General features: G+C 49.2%; 1 protein-coding gene across 4 annotated transcripts in view; it reads left to right on the forward strand.

Moving 5' to 3' along the window:
* The first annotated feature begins 2,453 nt into the window (after window positions 1-2,453).
* The window catches only part of METTL9 (methyltransferase 9, His-X-His N1(pi)-histidine), a 35,888-nt gene continuing 17,480 nt past the window's right edge, over window positions 2,454-20,861 (forward strand). For 2 of the 4 annotated variants that reach the window (XR_012787376.1, XM_075565419.1), the window contains exons 1-2: window positions 2,456-2,796; window positions 7,168-7,358. Coding sequence is in view for 3 of the 4 variants with exons in the window: in XM_075565419.1 (XP_075421534.1) it covers window positions 2,638-2,796; window positions 7,168-7,358 (350 nt within the window). In the remaining variant the exon portion in view is untranslated. Of the gene's footprint in view, window positions 2,797-7,167; window positions 7,359-20,861 lie in introns of all 4 variants that reach the window. The other 2 variants (XM_075565418.1, XM_075565417.1) reach the window with 2 other exon arrangements.

Below are 20,861 nucleotides of genomic sequence, written 5' to 3' on the forward strand. Positions count from 1 at the left end.
TTCATAAACTCAAGGGTATATTCGTGTTTCATAACCTTCTTGTTTATAAATTCTAAATAGACTAAAGCTGGCAGCCATATAGGTCTATCAGTGGCTTTGTTTGTGGTATAATATAGTATAAACTGAAATAAATCTTGCAGATCCTCACATTATCATTCTATTGTAACACAATATTTTGCAACCTTTATGAAAAAAATACATACATATATATATATATATATATATATATATATATAAAGAATTAAATGTTTGAAGGCGCCTTTTTCTATATTGTAAATTAATATTTCAATCACAGTGTTATACAATAATCGTAGATTCTATAAACCCTAATCGAGATATGTATACGGTGTGCTTATGATAAATCAATAGATTTCTACATTATTCATTGACAATTTTGTTAGATTGAATCTTGTAATGAAGACACCAACAAGAGCCCGGGACCCAGGACGCACATAGGCACTGAAGGAAGCAGGAAGCGCAGCGGCAATAAAGGTTCTCCGGCATCCAGGCTTAATAGGACGCCAGCTGCAGGCATCTTGTACTTAACACCACTTATGCGAGTGATTTTTAAATGAGCTTTTTTCAATAAATTGTATTTAACTTTTTTCTATGCCTGCGCCCCATATGTTGTTTCTTTGTATTTGGAGGTGTTTCTACGAGGATTGGGGACCCTGAATTTGGGGCAGCATTCATAGTGCTACAAAACCATCAAAAAAAACTTGAAAGAAGGACTTTTTCGTTTGGAACCAGGAACTACAGACTCATCTTTTTCCTATCTTTCATATAGATTGTGCAAAATAATTATCTAATCATTTAATTATGCTTCAGTTTGGTGCATGCTGCTGCGGTTTTTCACGGGGTGCATCTATCAGTGGTTATTACGATGTTTTAAGATTGATGTGTTTGTATCTATTTTTATGGAATTTAAGTATATAATTTTTACACATCTCTCTACCCTTTTAGTGTTTATTACAAACTCAAGTGTATTTACAGAGGGTGGTATACTGCTATATACATCCGAAAGAAACCCATTCTAATACCAAGCGCACCATCGTTCACCTAGGTGTTCAATTTTTTGTGTTTCAAATATAAATAGTAGCGGCAGCATGGCAGCAATAGATTAGTGTGGAGATGTGCGGTCTGGGACAAAAAATTGCCTCCTTTCCAGCGCAGTTCAAGTTCAGGAATCAGGGCTAGTAGTTGTTGTGTTGTCCGCTTGCTCCACTCCTGTTGAACTCCTTGTTAAACTCCACATTGCTTGCCACTTAAAAAAGGGCAACTGTAAAGATTGGCTTCTGTACATGTAGGCTGCTCACCAGGCACTTACATGTGGCGGCCACCTCTTTGCTGCCGCCCTCCTCCTTCTGAATCAGTGTCACCAGTTTGACGTCACACGGCGTCACATTGCCATGGTAACGCAACGGCATGATGTTATTTGGCGAAGGTCACATTGCCATGGCAACGAGACGCTGTGTCACGTCGGTCACCGACACCACGATTCGGAAGGAGGCGGACGCCATATGGAAGTGCCTTCCAATCCCATCAGGCCCGAGATCGCGGCATCTGTATATGGCCTAACGGGCAATCCGCGTGTGCGTCCAAGCTGCTGCACCTTCAGAGGCACAGCCAATGGCGGCAGTGACACAGATACAGGAAGTGCTCCATACCGGGCACACAAGCAGCTATTGGTGATGCCCTCACTAATCACTAAGCGTACGTTTCCATTACATTGTCTAATTGATTTGGATTCTTGGAGTTGGCAGCATTGTATTTTTCCAGCCCACCAACTCCATACACTCAAACTATACATATTTAGAAGTTTTTTCTGTCCTGTACTGATTGCACAGATTTCTCCCAGTGGCTAAAGCCTCCGCTACTGTAATTAAAGCAGCTAGGAGATTGATAATTTATCTGGCGGTTGTTTCGGAGGGAGAATGTGTTAACCCATAAATAAACATTATTTATATGATTGTCCCGTCGTGTATTACTGCTGTGAAGCGCTATGTACACTAATGGCGCTATATAAAGACATACATACATTTTTCTATAGATAATCTGATCTTTGCATATAGTACATTGTACGTTTAATCATTCGGTGTGGGTCACTTGCCTGGGAGCTCTATCCCACAATCACATGCTGTAGCAAATAAAGTGCCTATTTTTATGTGACAAATTATGGTGGGGCTGCAACTCTTGCGACTGAAAACGACAAAAAAAAAAACACTTAACATTATATTGAAATGTTGAAAATAAGGTTATTTTGGGGGGATGGTATTGCAAATCTTTGTTTTTCCTCTTATAACAAAATTAATGATACCATTACCTGCCATGCTGTGGTTGGCAACACTGCTGGCGCCATTGCCAACCACGTGTAAGCAAAGCGGATGTTGTTAACCATAGAGAACATACGCCAGCACAGACGGGCGCAAGACTCATCTAGCGCCCTCTCTGACCGAGGCGCCTCAATGATCACCCAGAGGGTTCCGGGTGGAAACACGGTCTGTTACTAACGGTTCCGCCCCGTCCCATTCACTCCTCCCTCCTGCTCCTCGGGCTGATGTGTACATCCCGCTGGGCCATGGATGGGGCCCGTGCAACTGTGGCCGGTGCTGGGGGACGTCAGTGGGCGCTGCTCCGATGAAATTGTTCCTGTGCTGGGTGCTCACCTACGTGCTCTCACTGGCCGCGGTGAGGAAGATGTGGAGTGGCCGGTACTTGAGGAGCCACCTGAGCAGATCCCTGTATATGAACATGATGAGCCACAGCCAGACCCCGTACTGGGAAGTGAACCATCAGGTCTGTAAAGAGGACCTGCTAAGGGAGGGGGGGCATTGTCCTCTGGGGACAATGCAGGCCTGGCCATGCTCACACGTTAACAGGGACCCTCAATGAACTCCCCCCCCATCTTTCACACACCCTGTGACCCCCTTCTCACCCCTCATTGGCACTGACCCCCTCTCACCCCTATCTGGCACTGACCCCTCACCCCTATCTGGCACTGACCCCCCCCTCTCACCCCTATCTGGCACTGATCCCCCCCCTCTCACCCCTATCTGGCACTGCCCCCCCCCTATCTGGCACTGGACCCCCCCCCCTCCTCTCACCCCTATCTGGCACTTGACCCCCCCCCCCTCCTCTCACCCCTATCTGGCACTGGACCCCCCCCCCTCCTCTCACCCCTATCTGGCACTGGACCCCCGCCCCTCCTCTCACCCCTATCTGGCACTGGACCCCCCCCTCTCACCCCCCCCTTCTCACCCCCCCCTTCTCACCCCCCCCCTTCTCACCCCCCCCCTCTCTCACCCCCCCTCTCTCATCCCCCCCCCTCTCTCACCCCCCCCCCTCTCTCACCCCCCCCCTCTCTCACCCCCCCCCTCTCTCACCCCCCCCCTCTCTCACCCCCCCTCTCTCATCCCCCCCCCTCTCTCACCCCCCCCCCTCTCTCACCCCCCCCTCTCTCACCCCCCCCCTCTCTCACCCCCCCTCTCTCATCCCCCCCCCTCTCTCACCCCCCCCCCTCTCTCACCCCCCCCCTCTCTCACCCCCCCCCCCTCTCTCACCCCCCCCTCTCTCACCCCCCCCTCTCTCACCCCCCCTCTCTCATCCCCCCCCCTCTCTCATCCCCCCCCTCTCTCACCCCCCCCCCTCTCTCACCCCCCCTCTCTCACCCCCCCCTCTCTCACCCCCCCCCTCTCTCACCCCCCCCCCTCTCTCACCCCCCCCCTCTCTCCCCCCCCTCTCTCTCCCCCCCTCTCTCACTCCCCCCCCTCTCCCCCCCCCCTCTCTCCCCCCCCCCTCTCACCCCCCCCCCTCTCACCCCCCCCCTCTCACCCCCCCCCCCCCCCTCTCACCCCCCCCCCCTCTCACCCCCCCCCCTCTCACCCCCCCCCCCCTCTCACCCCCCCCCCCCCCCCCTCTCACCCCCCCCTCTCTCTCACCCCCCCTCTCACCCCCCCCCCCCTCTCACCGCCCCCCCCCTCTCACCCCCCCCCCCCCCCCCCCTCTCACCCCCCCCCCCCCCCCTCTCACCCCCCCCCCCCCCCCCCCCCCCCCCCTCTCACCCCCCCCCCCCCTCTTACCCCCCCCCCCCCCTCTTACCCCCCCCCCTCACCCCCCCCCCCCCTCTCACCCCCCCCCCCCCCCCTCTCACCCCCCCCCTCTCACCCCCCCCCCTCTCACCCCCCCCCCTCTCACCCCCCCCTCCCTCTCACCCCCCCCCCCCCCCCCCCTCTCACCCCCCCCCCCCTCTCTCTCATCCCCCCCCTCTCTCTCATCCCCCCCCCCCCTCTCTCTCATCCCCCCCCCCCTCTCTCTCATCCCCCCCCCCCTCTCTCTCATCCCCCCCCCCTCTCTCTCATCCCCCCCCCTCTCTCATCCCCCCCCCCTCTCTCATCCCCCCCCCTCTCTCATCCCCCCCCCCCTCTCTCATCCCCCCCCCCTCTCTCATCCCCCCCCCCTCTCTCATCCCCCCCCCCTCTCTCATCCCCCCCCCCTCTCTCATCCCCCCCCTCTCTCTCATCCCCCCCCTCTCATCCCTCTCTGGCCCCATCTTCCCTCTCTTTGGCATTAAATCCATCTGAACTAAAGGGAGATCTCACCCTCCTCCCCCCCCCCCCTCCTCACTTTAAGTTTTCACGTCTTCAATGCCCCCCAGAAGGCTGCTCTGAATTGCATTGCAGCCTCCTCTGACCAGAAAGGGTTAATGTCCCCATAGACACCCATGAGTCATCTCAACATGTTTCCATTCAAATGCCAGTGCACTCAATTTAGATTCCTAGAAGTCTCCCACATGAGGATGCCTGGGCCTGCCCTGAGCCAGCAGCCTTCTGCACCTCACACCAACAGAGGAATCTGGGATTCATAATGAATTCTGATCTGGGATCTCAATTCAGACAGCCCTAGGATGAGTTTATGGGCCCTGTGAGGGCTCTCATCAATGGGGTGGGATGATGTAGTGGGTGCAGTGCTGGTGGCGGGTACCTTGCTGTGGATAGATACATCTGAGGGTGATGTGTATTTCCCATTGTTCACCAGTAAAGCCAGAACATTGTGCAGCCAAATCATTCCCTCCTGCTCATTGTCTTGCAGAGCAAGGATGGTCTATTCATCAGTGGCTTGTGCTGCTCACCCTTAAGTCGACCACCAGGGGCACACACGCTGCCTGATCCCTGTGCTATTCTCCTCCAAAGCATATTCTCTTTCTCTAACTCATTGTTTCAGTGCATGAAATCACTGCATTGCTTAATGTGAATGGCCAGCCATGTACAAATAGTGGCATTGCCTGGGCTATTCATTTTTCTTCTTGTGTTCTACTTTTGGGAATTACCATCACCATAACTAACTAGCTCCAGATTACCAAATGAAAGGTCAGATAATTCTGTTTTGAAATTTTCTTCCTATAAAAACTGTATCAATTGTTAGATTTGGGGCTTGCAGGCCTGTCTCGGGTGATCTTTGGCTTTCTGGAGCCAGTTGGTCAAACTAACAAACGGATGCTGTGTCTGATTGTCCTTTTTTCTGTAAAAAGGACAATGTGTTACAGGACCCCAGGACACTAAATGGTTTTAATGAGGTTTTGAGTAAACTGTGAAATTACTTTTCTTTAAACTTAGGCCGTGCGTATAGTGCCCGCGCCGCCGCCGCCCAAAAACAAATACATTGCCGCCACGTGCGCTTATATTAAGCGCGATGGCGGCAATGCCACGTGGTGTCGCGGACTTTGGAAGCCGGGAATATCTGATTTTTCAAGGGCTGTCGCCTCATGTGACAGCCCCTGAACCAATCAAATGCCCGGAAGCCTGCGCCGCAAAGCTAAATATAACTTTTGCTAACGGCGACGGGTGACGTCACGCGTCGCCGGTCGCGGGCACTATACGCGCGGCCTAACTGGCTAGTATTTTTGTGTCATTTGCTGGGAGTAGCGCACATGCAACAATAATGCATTAGAAGCCCACCCAACAATGAACAGAATGCAGGGTTATATCAACATATTGCCCTACTGTCTTTAGTATTTTGAAAGCTTTAAAGTATTTCCATATATTGGTGATTTACAGCCATTGAACAGGTTTCTTTCATGGAATAGAGCACCTGTCCGTGCTTTGGAATCCTGAAACACATACGTTCCCTTTTCTCAAGACATTTTGAAGTAATTATGTCCCATATTTCCTCAGCACTGATTTGTCCTAAGCCCCCTTTAACCTCCCAATGGAAATGATTAAGGAGCCCATTCCGATTCTTGCATTCTGATCATTATTAGATGAGTTTGCCACCCTTTCCCAGGCCAGTTTGTTAATCATGCTGTATGGGGTACTTGTTACTATTTGGTGTCCAATACAATCATGCTGTCCCTAGCAAATGTGTGTGCAGCTTCCATTTGTGGCACTTTAAGCCAGGTCAGTATTGTAAGAGCATACAACAAAAGACACGGGAGCCAAATGCTACATCCAATTGACAAAACATATATGGTAATAAGTATAAAGTTTAAATACTTCAATAATAATAATTACTTGGTTATTTAGTTAAACCCTTTGGCCAAAGTGTCATAAGCCTGCATACCAAACGTCAAGGTAAACCAAAATTAATGCAGGTCCTACACTACACTGTGAACCCGTCCTGTTACCTCTGTATGAGGGGAAAGAACCATAGTTGGTCCTGTTCTTGCAGCAAAGTGAAAGACCCCCTAAGTTAAAAAGGTGAGGAGGAGGGAGCTCTGGGGGGAGGTGCCCCCAAGAACAGGACCTACTATGGTTCTTTCCCCTCATACAGAGGTAACAGGACGGGTTCACAGTGTAGTGTAGGACCTGCATTTTTGGTTGTACCTTGACGTTTGGTATGCAGGCTTATGACGCTTTGGCCAAAGTGTTAAACTAAATAACCAAGTCATTACTATTATTGAAGTATTTAAACTTTATATTTATTACCATATATGTTTTGTCAATTGGATGTAGCATTGGGCACGCTCAGTAGCACTCTTTTTTGAGATATATATATATATTCATATTCATATTCATGATGTGGTGGGTGTAGGAGTTTGAGCTAGCTGGGAATGTGTGTTAATCAGTATTGTAAGAGGTCAATTTATGTTGGGCCGCAGTGTCCCCTTGTATGCTTGTCCAGGCCTTCTCCTAGTGTGAGCTCTAACACTTAAGCCTCTCATTTCATTTTCAGTGGTATTTATGCGACACAGAGAAGCTATGCGAAGCCCTCCGGCCCTTCTTTGTCCAAAGTTACCTTGACCACGGAACACAGACTTTTCTAAACAGGAGTATGGAGAAATCCGGCTGGCTGTCCGTCCAACTCTACCACTCCTTCATGTCCTCTGTGTTTAGCATGTTTATGTCCAGAACATCGATTAACGGGTAAGTTGTACAGTGCCACCCGTACCTACCTTTACCCAGCAATGATTACCTGACTAAGTCGTAGGTGTTCAACTTCAGTCCTCAAGCCCCCCCACCCACCCCAACAGGTCAGGCTTTCAGGATATCCCAGCTTCAGCCCAGTTGGCTCAATCAGAGGCACAGTTGAAGACTTGTCTCTCTGATTGAGCCATCTGTGCTGAAGCAGGGACTGATTGAGTCTCCTGTGCTGAGGCAGGGATATCCGGAAAACCTGACCTGTTGGGGGGGGGGGGGGAGGGGTTGTGGACGGGAGATGAGCACTCTTGCTCTACGTCAGGGGTGCGCAAACTTCCTGCGCAGCACCCCCTCCTGCCTGCACTCCCCCTGTGTTGCACCCCCCCCCCCCTTACCTCTAATGCGGTGTCAAATGATGCTGTGGGGTCATGTCACTTCATGTGACCCGCAGCTTCATTTGACGCCGCGTTTCCATGGCAACAGGCGTCAAATGACGCAATGGGGACATTTGATGCCCGTTGCCATGGAGACGTGTGGACTGAAGCAGAGTAAGTGAGCCGCGCCGCACCCCAGTTTGCGCACCCCCTGCTCTAGGTCATCATGAGACTTGAATCTAGTTTTTTTTTCAATGGAAACTTTGAGAACCAGGAATGCAGTCTCATCACGGAGTTCTGCTGGCAACGCTCGTTCTTATCTCCATTCATGTACAACGCGCTAACATGTGCCAGTGCAGTACAACGGCTGTTAGAATGCCATTATAATACAGTTACAACCTTTATGTACATGGGCGCTTTATGATCTTACAGTTAAAAAATCCTATTTGGTATATATTTTAATCTCTGAACATTTTCCCAATTATTAATCACACAAGTGGAAGCAAACATAACAACAGACTCAAAATGACCAAGCAAAAGCATCGTGATCCATCAAAACTAATCGGGCTCCGTTTCAGGTGACACCACCTACTATGAAGCTTGTTGGGAAGGCTTTTCCTGAACTGAAAAATGTGTGGCACAGTATAGCAGCAAAGAAAGAAACGAATTCAGTACTTAAAGCAGCAATCTTCCTCTTTTTGTTTCCTTCCTCAATCGTGGCTGAAACAGAGGCCCCCCCCCCCCACCCTCGGTGGTGGACCCCTGATTCCTGAGTATTTTTTTGTATTTTCTTTGTGCCAATTGTGTTAAAAAAACAAAACAAAAAACAACACCCTACACAAACGGTGACAGTCACCGCAGGCTCGCCAATAAAGCTCCGACATCTGGCTTTCCTATTATCCACCGGAGTGAGAATAGTAGGACTAGGAGAAGTGAGAAACTTCACCTAACTGGTGCTGCAGGTGTGACAACAAAGAGTCACAATGTCAATAGCTGCTCCGAGACAATGCATGCCATAAAAACAATCGTCAGCAGTGTACAATGTATGTATATAGTAACACAAAGTCCTGCTCACAATGTAGCCCCGTGATAATCCGACATAGGGGATCTGAACTGTGCAGGTGGGGGTCAGTGAGGAGTGAGCCCTGACCCTGGCAGCCATATTGTTTCACCATCCCCGGGCTCGCCACTCCTTAACTGGGGGTCCACTGACAAGCTGGGGTGTGCACCCCCTCTCTCCTAGGATCAGGTAAGATGGAGGGGGGGGGAGTTATAATACCAGGAATTGCAGCTTTAAAGGCGCCTCTCTCAATTTAACAGTGCTGGAATTTTAAAGCAGTTTGTAGATCATACATAAGGAGTTTTTTTTCTTTTCCTCAATTCTTAGAGACAATTTTATATACCAAAGCCACAGACAGCAATACTTTACTTTTCACTAACAGTTTACACCTAGTGCCATTGAAAAATGAAAGTATACATGTGCAACGGTAACGCCACGTAACCTGAACGTGCAAATCTGTCACTACATCAAATGAAGGTCGCAGCGTGGAATCATGTGCCACTTAATAGAGACATCTAGGGCTAGGATCTGGACAGAACGAAAACATTCATGTTTGCAGTAAATATGCAATATCTGACTTGATTATTGCATTTTTACGGCAAACATGAATATTTCCGTTCTCTCCAGATTCCAGCTCTAGATTCTCGTGATTTACACTAATACTCTTACATTCATTTACTTGCGTCTCAGCCGAATGATGCGTTCTGTATCCACGTATGTAAAGGTGTGCATTTGTTTCATACACTGTTGCTTTACACGCATGTTGCTTTTTATGGTCTGGATACTGTGCACTTTATACATATGTAGCAACGATATGTTCCATAGTCTTTTGTGTCTTGTGGTAACTATGGTTACCGATATGTGGCTTTATCTCACTACTTTATGGCACTAAGTCACTTTACGGCCTTGCCACTATAGTTTTACGGCATAGGCTTCATGGAGCTTCTGGTGCCTCTTTTCACAGTCTGTGCCCTTGCAGGGTATATATAGCATGCTCTTACTACTGCACTTTATTTTGACAAAGGTTCGCCAGCGGCCCAAAATGTTGATCTTGTTATAATAATCTCTACTGTTTTGAAGAACAACGAAGTGCTGGTGCTTCTTCATTCTTCAATGCTAGAGTCTGACACGAAACTGTCCCAGCTAACACAGCAATGACCACTCTTCGGATACAGGAGAAATACATATTTGAAGGCTCTTCTGGTTCAAGTTGTTACCATTGACAAATGTCCCATTTTTTCTTCCTCCTTCGCCTGAGCCCCTTGGGCTGCGGCCACGCTGCCGCTGAGCGCGCTCGTGCTTGAGAGCGGTGACGTCACCAACTCTCCAAGCATGAGCGCAGGCTGTCCTGCATAATTTTGCGAACTTGGGGGGGGGAGGGGTGGCTGTGTGTGTGTGTGGCCGTGGCCGTGTGTGTGCGCGTGCGCAGTGACTGGTGCTGATTGGTTGTGACCCTTCAGCTCGTTTAGAAATGAATTTACTCTGTCTCCCCAAGCACCTAGCCTGGGAGAGCGTTTGTGCACGCTCATGAGCACGCACCACGTGAGCGTGGCCGTACAGATTGATTTTGACTGAAATGAGCGCGCCAAGCGGCAGCGTGGACGCAGCCTTAAGGAAAGGATGCTTACGACAAGTGATGCACCCCTCACATCGGAACGGACTAATTGAGGGCAGCCAATTCAAACATCCAAACTCGGGCAGATCCATCGCGATTAAACATCATGTTTCGTGCCAGTTAACAGCTGTAATCTTATTTTCTGCCCGTGTGGGCTGGTGTATGTAGGTAAAACCAATCAGAAGAATGAACGACGGGTCTGGTACTCCATTGACTCTAACAAAAGGAGAAACTGAGAAACCCATTGTGAAGCATTTTCTCACCAAAGGAAACCAATTGGCCACTTTACTTACTCTACATGGTCATCGACCACGTTGTTGTTCCAAAAACGAGGGGGAGATATTATACGCTTGCACCTACAACAGGAAGAATGATGGATTTTTGATTTAGATACAGTAACTCTGCATGTTAACAGTAACTCTTAATGTTGAACTAAGATTTCCATTTTTTCTCTGAGTATTGTCAGGGTATGATTTTTTGCATACAATATTTACCTGACTAATTCTAAATATGCTATTGGATACTGTGTTGTCTGTTCTACATTTCCAATGTTATACTTTGTTCGCCACTTCCACTCCTTTTGATATATACAGTATTCTTTATCACTTAGGAGAACGAAAAGGAAAAAAAAAGGGGGAGCAAAGGATTAGATGGACCTATATTAACATTACTAAGATGACTTCATAGCATATCTAGCTGTTTAATAAAGGTGGGGTGACGAAATGACGGTATATTGTAATCCAATAGTCACACGGCTCTGTGTGAGCACATATGTGTAAGGGTATCTTGTTCCTGGTATCCACTTCTTAGCCCAAATGTTGTTCAGATGAAAGGGGGGGGTTTAGAAAAAATAATCATACACTACTTACACGGCCATGTGTAAGCTCAATCCTGGGAGAGAATAATGTGGGGTTGTCTGATGGACCCGTCCGTGGTACTTCCCGTGGCAACGTATAATCAGCTGCTTGCGGGCAAAGTAATTGCTGGCGGTTCCCCTTCCCTCACACGTTCCAATCCTCCCTCCTCCCCGATTCAGGAAACGGGGATGCGTGGGGTAAAATGATAGCAGGGCGTCAGTTACAGTCTTCAATTAAATGAGCGTTTTATTAAACAGAACAAAAGACTCACAGAATAATGTTTAGAGCACCCCGTGGCACTCCGATCAGCGTGGCTGCAGGTCGCCTTCCAGCTGCGCTGTCTTCCGTATCCGGATTCAGAAGTGATGGAAGCTTCTGACGCGGCTGTGACTGCAGTCCGCTTCCACTTGCTACGGATGCCTCCAACGTCCAAAATGATGTGGTGAATTAGAGCAACGCGTTTCGCCGTTCTCGACGGCTTCCTCAGGCTCAAAATGACATCACATTGGCCTGAGGCGGAGTGAGGCGGAGTGAAGGGCGGACACACACACACACACACACACACACACACACACACACACACACACACACACACACACACACACACACACACACACACACACACACACACACACACACACACACACACACACACACACACACATCACTATACACACACACACACACACACACATCACTATACACACACACACACACACACACATCACTATACACACACACACACACACACACACACATCACTATACACACACACATCACTATATACACACACACACACACACACACACACACATCACTATACACACACACACACACACACACACACACACACATCACTATACACACACACATACACATCACTATACACACACACACACACATCACTAAACACTCCCCCCCCCCCACACACACACACACGGTGTTACACACACACACACACACACACACACACACACACACACACACACACACACACACACACACACACACACACACACACACACACACACATCACTATACACACACACACACACACACACACACACACACACACATCACTATACACACACACACACACACACACACATCACTATACACACACACACACACACACACACACACACACACACACACACACACACACACACACACACACACACACACACACACACACACACATCACTATACACACACACACACACACACACACACACACACATCACTATACACACACACACACACACACACACACACACACACATCACTATACACACACACACACACACACACACACATCACTATACACACACACACACACACACACACACACACATCACTATATACACACACACACACACACATCACTATATACACACACACACACACACACACACATCACTATACACACACACACACACATACACACATCACTATACACACACACATACACATCACTATACACACACACACACACACACATCACTAAACACTCTCCCCCCCACAGTGTTAGCCGCACATCTCCCGCTCTCTTCCCCACCGGTCCCGGAGGCTCCGCCTCTCCCTGTTTCCCGCGCTTTCACCCCCCCCCCCCTCCACATGGGAGCTGCCGGACGGGTGAGGGAGCTGCCGGACGGGTGAGTGAGCGGCCTTCACCTCCCCTCACCCCCCTTCACCTTCCCTCACTCACTTCCCCTCCACCCCCCCCCGGCGCCGCTACAGTCAGCGGGGGAGCGGAGTGAGCGAGCGCGCGCTAGGGACACAGCGGGGGAGCGGCCACAACACGCTGCCTCAGATCCACGTGGGAACGGCCGGACGGGTGAGTGAGCGGCCTTCACCTCCCCTCACCCACCCCATACTCCACCTCCCCTCCCTCCACTTCACCTCCCCTCCACCCCCCCCCTTAACCTCCCCTCCACCCCCCCCCTTAACCTCCCCTCCACCCCCCCTCCACCTCCCCTCCACCCCCCCCTTCACCTCCCCTCCACCCCCCCCTTCACCTCCCCTCCACCCCCCCCTTCACCTCCCCTCCTCCCCTCCCCTCCACCCCCCCTCCTCCCCTCCACCCCCCCCCCCTCCTCCCCTCCACCCCCCCCCCCTCCTCCCCTCCACCCCCCCCTCCACCCCCCCTCCCCTTCACCTCCACCCCTCCCCTCCACCCCCCCTTCACCTCCCCTCCACCCCCCCCTTCACCTCCCCTCCACCCCCCCTTCACCTCCCCTCCACCCCCCCTTCACCTCCCCTCCACCCCCCCTCTTCACCTCCCCTCCACCCCCCCCCTTCACCTCCCCTCCTCCACCCCCCTTCACCTCCCCTCCTCCACCCCCCTTCACCTCCCCTCCTCCACCCCCCTTCACCTCCCCTCCTCCACCCCCCTTCACCTCCCCTCCACCCCCCTTCACCTCCCCTCCACCCCCCTTCACCTCCCCTCCTCCCCCCTTCACCTCCCCTCCTCCCCCCTTCACCTCCCCTCCTCCACCCCCCTTCACCTCCCCTCCACCCCCCCCCTTCACCTCCCCTCCACCCCCCCCCTTCACCTCCCCTCCACCCCCGCTTCACCTCCCCTCCACCCCCGCATCACATCCCCTCCACCCCTACCTTCACCTCCCCTCCACCCCCACCTTCACCTCCCCTCCACCCCCACCTTCACCCCCCCCCCTCCACCCCCACTTCACATCCCCTCCACCCCTACCTTCACCTCCCCTCCACCTTCACCCACCCCCACATTCACCGCCCCCCCTCCACCCCCACATTCACCGCCCCCCCTCCACCCCCACATTCACCGCCCCCTTCAACCCCACCTCCACCCCCACCCCCCTTCACCCCCACCTTCACTCCCCCCTTACAACCTCCCACCTCCCCACCACCTCCCCCCCCTTCCCACCACCTCCCCCCCCTTCCCACCACCTCCCCCCCTTCCCACCACCTCCCCCCCATCCCACCACCTCCCCCCCCTTACCACCTCCCCTCCACCCCCCCTTCATCTACCCTCACCCCCCCTTCACCTCCCCCACCTTCACCCTTCCCACCTACCCCCTTCACCCCCCCTTCACCTCCCCTCCGCTCCGCCTTCACCTCCCCTCCGCCCCCCCTTCACCTCCCCTCCGCCCCCCCTTCACCTCCCCTCCGCCCCCCCTTCACCTCCCCTCCGCCCCCCCTTCACCTCCCCTCCGCCCCCCCTCCGCCCCCCTTCACCTCCCCTCACCATCCCCCCCCTCACCACCCATCCTCCTCACCTCCCCTCCGCCCCCCTTCACCTCCCCTCACCACCCCCCACCACCCCTCCGACCTCACCTCCCCTCCTTCAATGCCTTTCATCCGCCCTCCTGCCTCTGCCTTTCGCCCACCCGCACTTCTGCCTTTCACCCGCCCACCGCTCACACCCCTGCGCCACACAGCCGCCGCACGCACTCAACAGACACCCGCCACTCGACACACACACTCGCCGCCTCTCACCCACCCCACACACTCGACACACACCTGCCGCATCCTGCCCCTACGCAACAATATCACTGACCAGCTGTCACCCGCACTCGCCACACACCCGCCGCCTCACACCCTAGCAGGACCCCGACCCACAGCCAGCACTCACTACCCACGCGCCACCCGTACTGAACACCCACCTGCCGCCTCACACACGCTCACACCCTAGCAGGACACAAGCCTCACATTTTCACATCACTTATGTCACCAAAATATACATTGTACTGTGGTGTGTTTACAATAAACCATTTTTATACAACATCGTATTACATTTTATTCCATCTTTCTTTTCAACATTATTATCCAACCTTTCCAACAAATAGTCACCTATTGTTCCACCATTTATAAATAATACTACCTATTACGCATTTACATCCCGGGCAACGCCGGGTCTCTCAGCTAGTGTGACATATAAGTAGCACTCTTTCATGATTGAGACGTTAAACCTCCTAACCAAGGGTTATTCAAGTTGTCCTCTGTATTGTAGCCTAATTAATCTATTTATATGGTTATATTTGCCCTAGGCTTATTCAGGCTCCGTGTACCATAACCAATGTATATTTTCTTAAATGCAGCTGTTGGCAACAGTGTGCGGAATAAGAGATAAATTTGCATTTTTATATATATTTTTGCTATTTTATAGTTTACGTTCCGTTCCTTGTTCGTTAGGCGGAGATTATAGTGGGCGCGTGACGGAGCGCATGGCGTCGTCCGAGCATTGGGTGAACTAGCTTCCAGCGATGGGGGAGGCGTGGCGGACGTGTCACAAGGCTGGTTCGCCCTCATTGGCTGAACCGCTCACATGATGCGGCCGCCGCACAAAAAGACAATCATTTGTCTTTTAAAGGAACTGCCGCGCGATCGTCCTGCATCGCGGGCGCGGTCGTCCTGCATCGCGGGCGCGGTCGTCCTGCATCGCGGGCGCGGTCGTCCTGCATCGCGGGCGCGGTCGTCCTGCATCGCGGGCGCGGTCGTCCTGCATGGCGGGCGCGGTGGACCTGCATTTTGTTTCCGCATTTGGGAGAACTGTTTATTATGTTCGTGCAGCATTTAATTTAAGATTGGGTAAACTATTTAAGCACATACATAGAATAGATTAGCTTCTGCCAGCTTTCACCAAAGTGAACTTGAATTATGAGATGAAAATAGTGAAATGATTACATGGCTGCTTTTAGAATCTGCATAAAAGCATTTGAATAATCGTTGATTTTTTATGTGCATTGAGCCTTAAACCTGTCCTACATCGAAAGAGCTCGTCAACAACGCTGGTACATCCTACAGACACTTGGCTCTCACCTGGAGTTTACATACAAACCAGTATGACAACTGCTCTTTTCTGTGCCGTGTCTGAGACCATGCCAAATCGTGCCAATTCCCCCTTTGTGTTTCTTTGAAGATTAGGCTGTATTATATAGCAGGGCCATCACTACCTTTTTGTACCTGTTTTGCGGTTATTTTTGTCCTTATTTGGTATATCATTCTGTTCCCCTGTTGTATGTACCGCACTGCATTATATCTTGGCGCTTTATAACTAAACGATGATGATGATGATGATGATAATGTTAGCGCAGACGGAAACCATTCAGACTAATCACTTCTAAATGTGTACAGGTGTGCAGTTTAGTGGCAGGGTCAGTGAGCATAGAAGGGCTGCAGGGTCCTCAGTTGATCATGATGTGAGCGGTTGCTTCGGGGCTTGTTGAATCGGGCTCTTAGTTGGAAAAGGCATTAATCGCCAAGATTTCACTTTAAAACTGCAGTTCAAGCAAATATTCTACGTGTGTTTTTTTTAAATAAATCAGTTCTGTACTATGAGAAATTTACTTGTAGCATTTAAAAAAAAAAATTGACATTTTTAATGTATTATAATGTAACCAGCATTTTTGTTCCTATAGCAACCATTTACAAAGTCACATCCCCTTCCTCTTCTGAAACAGGCTCTGGCACACCCCTTTGAGCCCTGCCCTCTCTAGCAGTGCACCAATTGTATCTAGTGACTGCCTGATCACATGATCTTCCCCACAGAACTTTGCAACTTTGGTCCTCGTCTGCTGCACTGACAGCCATTTAGTGAACCCCGAGCTGAATCTTCGCCGATCGATCGGCAACTTAGCTAATGACTTATCATTGTGTGGATTGTACTGTTGCACATATTAAAGGGGGGGAAATTAAATAATAAATAAAAACGGCAGCTTTAACACATTACGGCTATTGTTCTTTACAAGTGCTAGGGGGGATTGCACCTCTTCTAGCCGAGTAAACTTTAATACAACGATAATTGCATAATAATGACTAAACGTTAGGACATTAAATCGGAAATCAGAACCTCTTACCAGGCACCTTCCTCTTTTATGTGTGCTTCGCCTGACTCCCACGGTTTAGTGTTGATATTATGTTACAGAAATCTCCTGACTCCTTTCTTGACGCACAAATAATTAGAGGGGAACCTCCCCAGAGACATGAGAATTAGAGTGCAGAACTGGTCAGTATTCTATTCCCTTTTCTTCCAACGCTCACGTTTCAGAAATCACTAGTAAAAGCGAATGGTAATTTATCTTGAACACTACTAGCACACTTTAAAATAGTCGAGTTGCTTTTGTGAACATTTCTCAAATACTGTTCTCTTGCCCAGTTTATTTCAGCCTGGCTCCCAATGGAAATATGTGGTTGTCACTTCCAGAACAAATAAACCTAGAAGCTTAATTACCCCTCTCCCCCTCCTCCAGTGTTGGAATGGGTTAACTGAGGGGTGTGCATTGTTTCTTACATGCGCCCCCCCCTGTCTCCTCTCCCTTCTGGATAGCGCCCCCCACCCCCTCCCTGCACGGCTCCGGCGTCAAATGACGTCGCAGGGTGATGTGACGTCATTTGACGCCGGGTTGCCATAGAGACGCGTTGCGGTTATTTTAAATGCTTTCGGGGAAGCGTGGGGCATCTGTAACCGCTCTCCCCTCTCCCCACAGACAATCTTGCGCACCCCTGGGTTAACTAACCTAACCCTCTTTGCGAATCCTTCCATTGTAGGAATAACGGTTGCTGTGCATATAGTGGCTCTGTCCCAGTGTGGGACTCGCACATCTTTAAAGATAATATATATAACTAACTCGCTCTAACTGGTAAGGGACTATAGGGTGCCACCTAAGGATTGAATATACGTAGAAGCTGATAATAACATGGGTAGAGCGGGAAAGAAGAATCCTTTTTAATTCCACTCCTAAATATATAATCCTCTAATGATTGATAAGGTCACACCCTCGTATACACAGGTATGCAAAACAGCAGACAATCACTTAGAATCATACACCTACAATTGATCCATATTAATTATAAAGTATCAGTCAAGGGTACAAGTTGGTAATTAAAAGGGTTTCATTTGTTTTATAATGAATCTATGAAAGAAATAAGGGTAAGGGTCCCTGGTGTAGGTTATATTTGTTTTATAATGAATCTCTGAGATAAATAAGGGTAAGGGTCCCTGGTGTAGGTTATATTTGTTTTATAATGAATCTATGAGCGAAATAAGGGTAAGGGTCCCTGGTGTAGGTTATATTTGTTGTATAATGAATCTCTGAGATAAATAAGGGTAAGGGTCCCTGGTGTAGGTTATATTTGTTTTATAATGAATCTATGAGATAAATAAGGGTAAGGGTCCCTGGTGTAGGTTATATTTGTTTTATAATGAAGCTATGAGATAAATAAGGGTAAGGGTCCCTGGTGTAGGTTATATTTGTTGTATAATGAATCTATGAGATAAATAAGGGTAAGGGTCCCTGGTGTAGGTTATATTTGTTGTATAATGAATCTCTGAGATAAATAAGGGTAAGGGTACCTGGTGTAGGTTATATTTGTTGTATAATGAATCTCTGAGATAAATAAGGGTAAGGGTCCCTGGTGTAGGTTATATTTGTTTTATAATGAATCTCTGAGATAAATAAGGGTAAGGGTCCCTGGTGTAGGTTATATTTGTTTTATAATGAATCTCTGAGATAAATAAGGGTAAGGGTCCCTGGTGTAGGTTATATTTGTTTTATAATGAATCTCTGAGATAAATAAGGGTAAGGGTCCCTGGTGTAGGTTATATTTGTTTTATAATGAATCTCGGAGCTGATTCGCCCTCATTGGGCGAACCGCTCACGTGACGCACATGCGAGCAGCAAATTAAAATTTGCTCAGCAAGCAACTAAGCGCCGAGCAGGCCCATTGTCGCGATATCTCATCGTGGCGAGCGCGCGCGCCCGCTCAGCACCACCCTGGCGAGGCCTTAAGGGAAGCGAGAGGCTGCTATTTAGGTATTCTGACTGTCTGGTACATATCAAAATAGAAAACCTTCTATAGTACAGCTTCCTTTTGAATTCACAGCCTATTGGTCCACTAAAGATATATGGGCATAGTGCCAAGAACACACAGAGTAAGTGTGGCTGAGTCATTAGCAGCACCGGTCCATAAATAGCTGAAAGTATTATAAATCCATCAAACTAGCGTCATGCAAACTGCTTAGCAACAAGCGTCTTCAATTGCATATGGAATACATAGGAGTATATAAGTAAGTATCAATGCTGATAAGTGGTTTGGGTTGTTCATTTACCCTCGACCTAAGACTACACAAGATTTGTCTTCTGACTACTTACCGAACTCTTAACAAATATAGCCTTCTCCAGTGACTTTTATCATTTTTTTTTTCATTGATATATTTTATCATTTAAAAAAAAAAAAAAAATGTTTACAAACCGGTACCCTTAACTGAGACACATAAAATGAATGCATATTAATTATAAAGTATGATTCTAAGTGATTGTGTTTTATATTTACTATTGTATACCTTTTTATACTAGGGTGTGACCTTATCAATCATTAGAGGATTATATATTTATGAGTGCACTTAAAGCAGCCGTTCAAGCAATATCCTACACTTTTTTTGTTTTATTAATAAATCAGTTCTGTACTATGAGAAAATACTTGTAGCATTAAAAAATAAATAAATGTTTTAAAGACTTTTTAATGTTTCTAATGTAGGAAGCATTTCCAAAGTGACAGCCCCTTCCCCTTCTGATAGGCTCTGGCTCTTGAGCCCCGCCCTCTTTCTAGCAGGGAACCAATTGTATCTAGTAACTGCCCAGTCAATCATATTCTAAGAACTACATTGCCCAAAATGCTGTGCAAGAATTGAATTAAATAACCCAGAGCAAGTGATCGATTACAGGAGAACAGATCGATCTGCAGCTTAGCTAATCTTTTGTCGGTGTGCAGATTTTATTAATGCACATATTGAATATGGGGGAGAGGGGGGAAATATATATATATTTTAAACGGCAGCTTTAATTAAAAGTATTCTGCTTTACGCAGAGCTACATTGCACTTTAATTGCACCGTGATGTTAACATAGGCGAGCCATGGCATGTTTTCATAGTCAGCCAGAAGCACCAGGCAACATAGCTTAGGCTACGTCCATGCTGCCGGAGACTGCGCGGAGGCGTGCGCAGCGCGATCACAATGCCATAAGACAATAATTGCGCCCATAGACCGCGCGTGCTACCTCAGGAGGGGGCTCACGGTGCACGATATATCAGTTCTATCCGTTTCCTCGGCGTGACAGCCATGTCACATGAGCGGTTCACCCAATGAGGGTGAACCAGCTCGGTGACGCCCCTAGACAAGCCTCCTGTGGCGCATCTAGCATGACCAAAAAATGCTCCCACTAAACGTGGTTGACGTCCCATGCGTGCACGCCTCCGTGCAGTCTTCGGCAGCATGGACGCAGCCTTAGGCCGCATTTTTATAGTGACGGCGACGCGATCGATGCCGTTGCCACTGGCGTAAGTTGCACTTCAGTTTTGAGTGATGTCGCTGGTGGCAAGGCCAATGACGTCACAAAGGGGGTGGGCAGAGTGCAGTAGGCGCTCTGTGATTGGTGTAGAGACAGTCATGTGGCGACTGTCTCTCCCAAAATCAAATTTCACTGGCTTCCAAATTCTGTCTCTACGTTGCGCCGTCGCGCTTACTATAAGCGCATGCGACGGATTCAATGTATTTGTTTTGCCGCGCCGTCGCGGGGCACTATAAGCGCTGCCTTACAATAAGGTACTTGCCAGGTATTCTGTAAGT

This window comes from Ascaphus truei, chromosome 11 (assembly GCF_040206685.1).
Source record: "Ascaphus truei isolate aAscTru1 chromosome 11, aAscTru1.hap1, whole genome shotgun sequence".
NCBI classification, from domain to species: domain Eukaryota; kingdom Metazoa; phylum Chordata; class Amphibia; order Anura; family Ascaphidae; genus Ascaphus; species Ascaphus truei.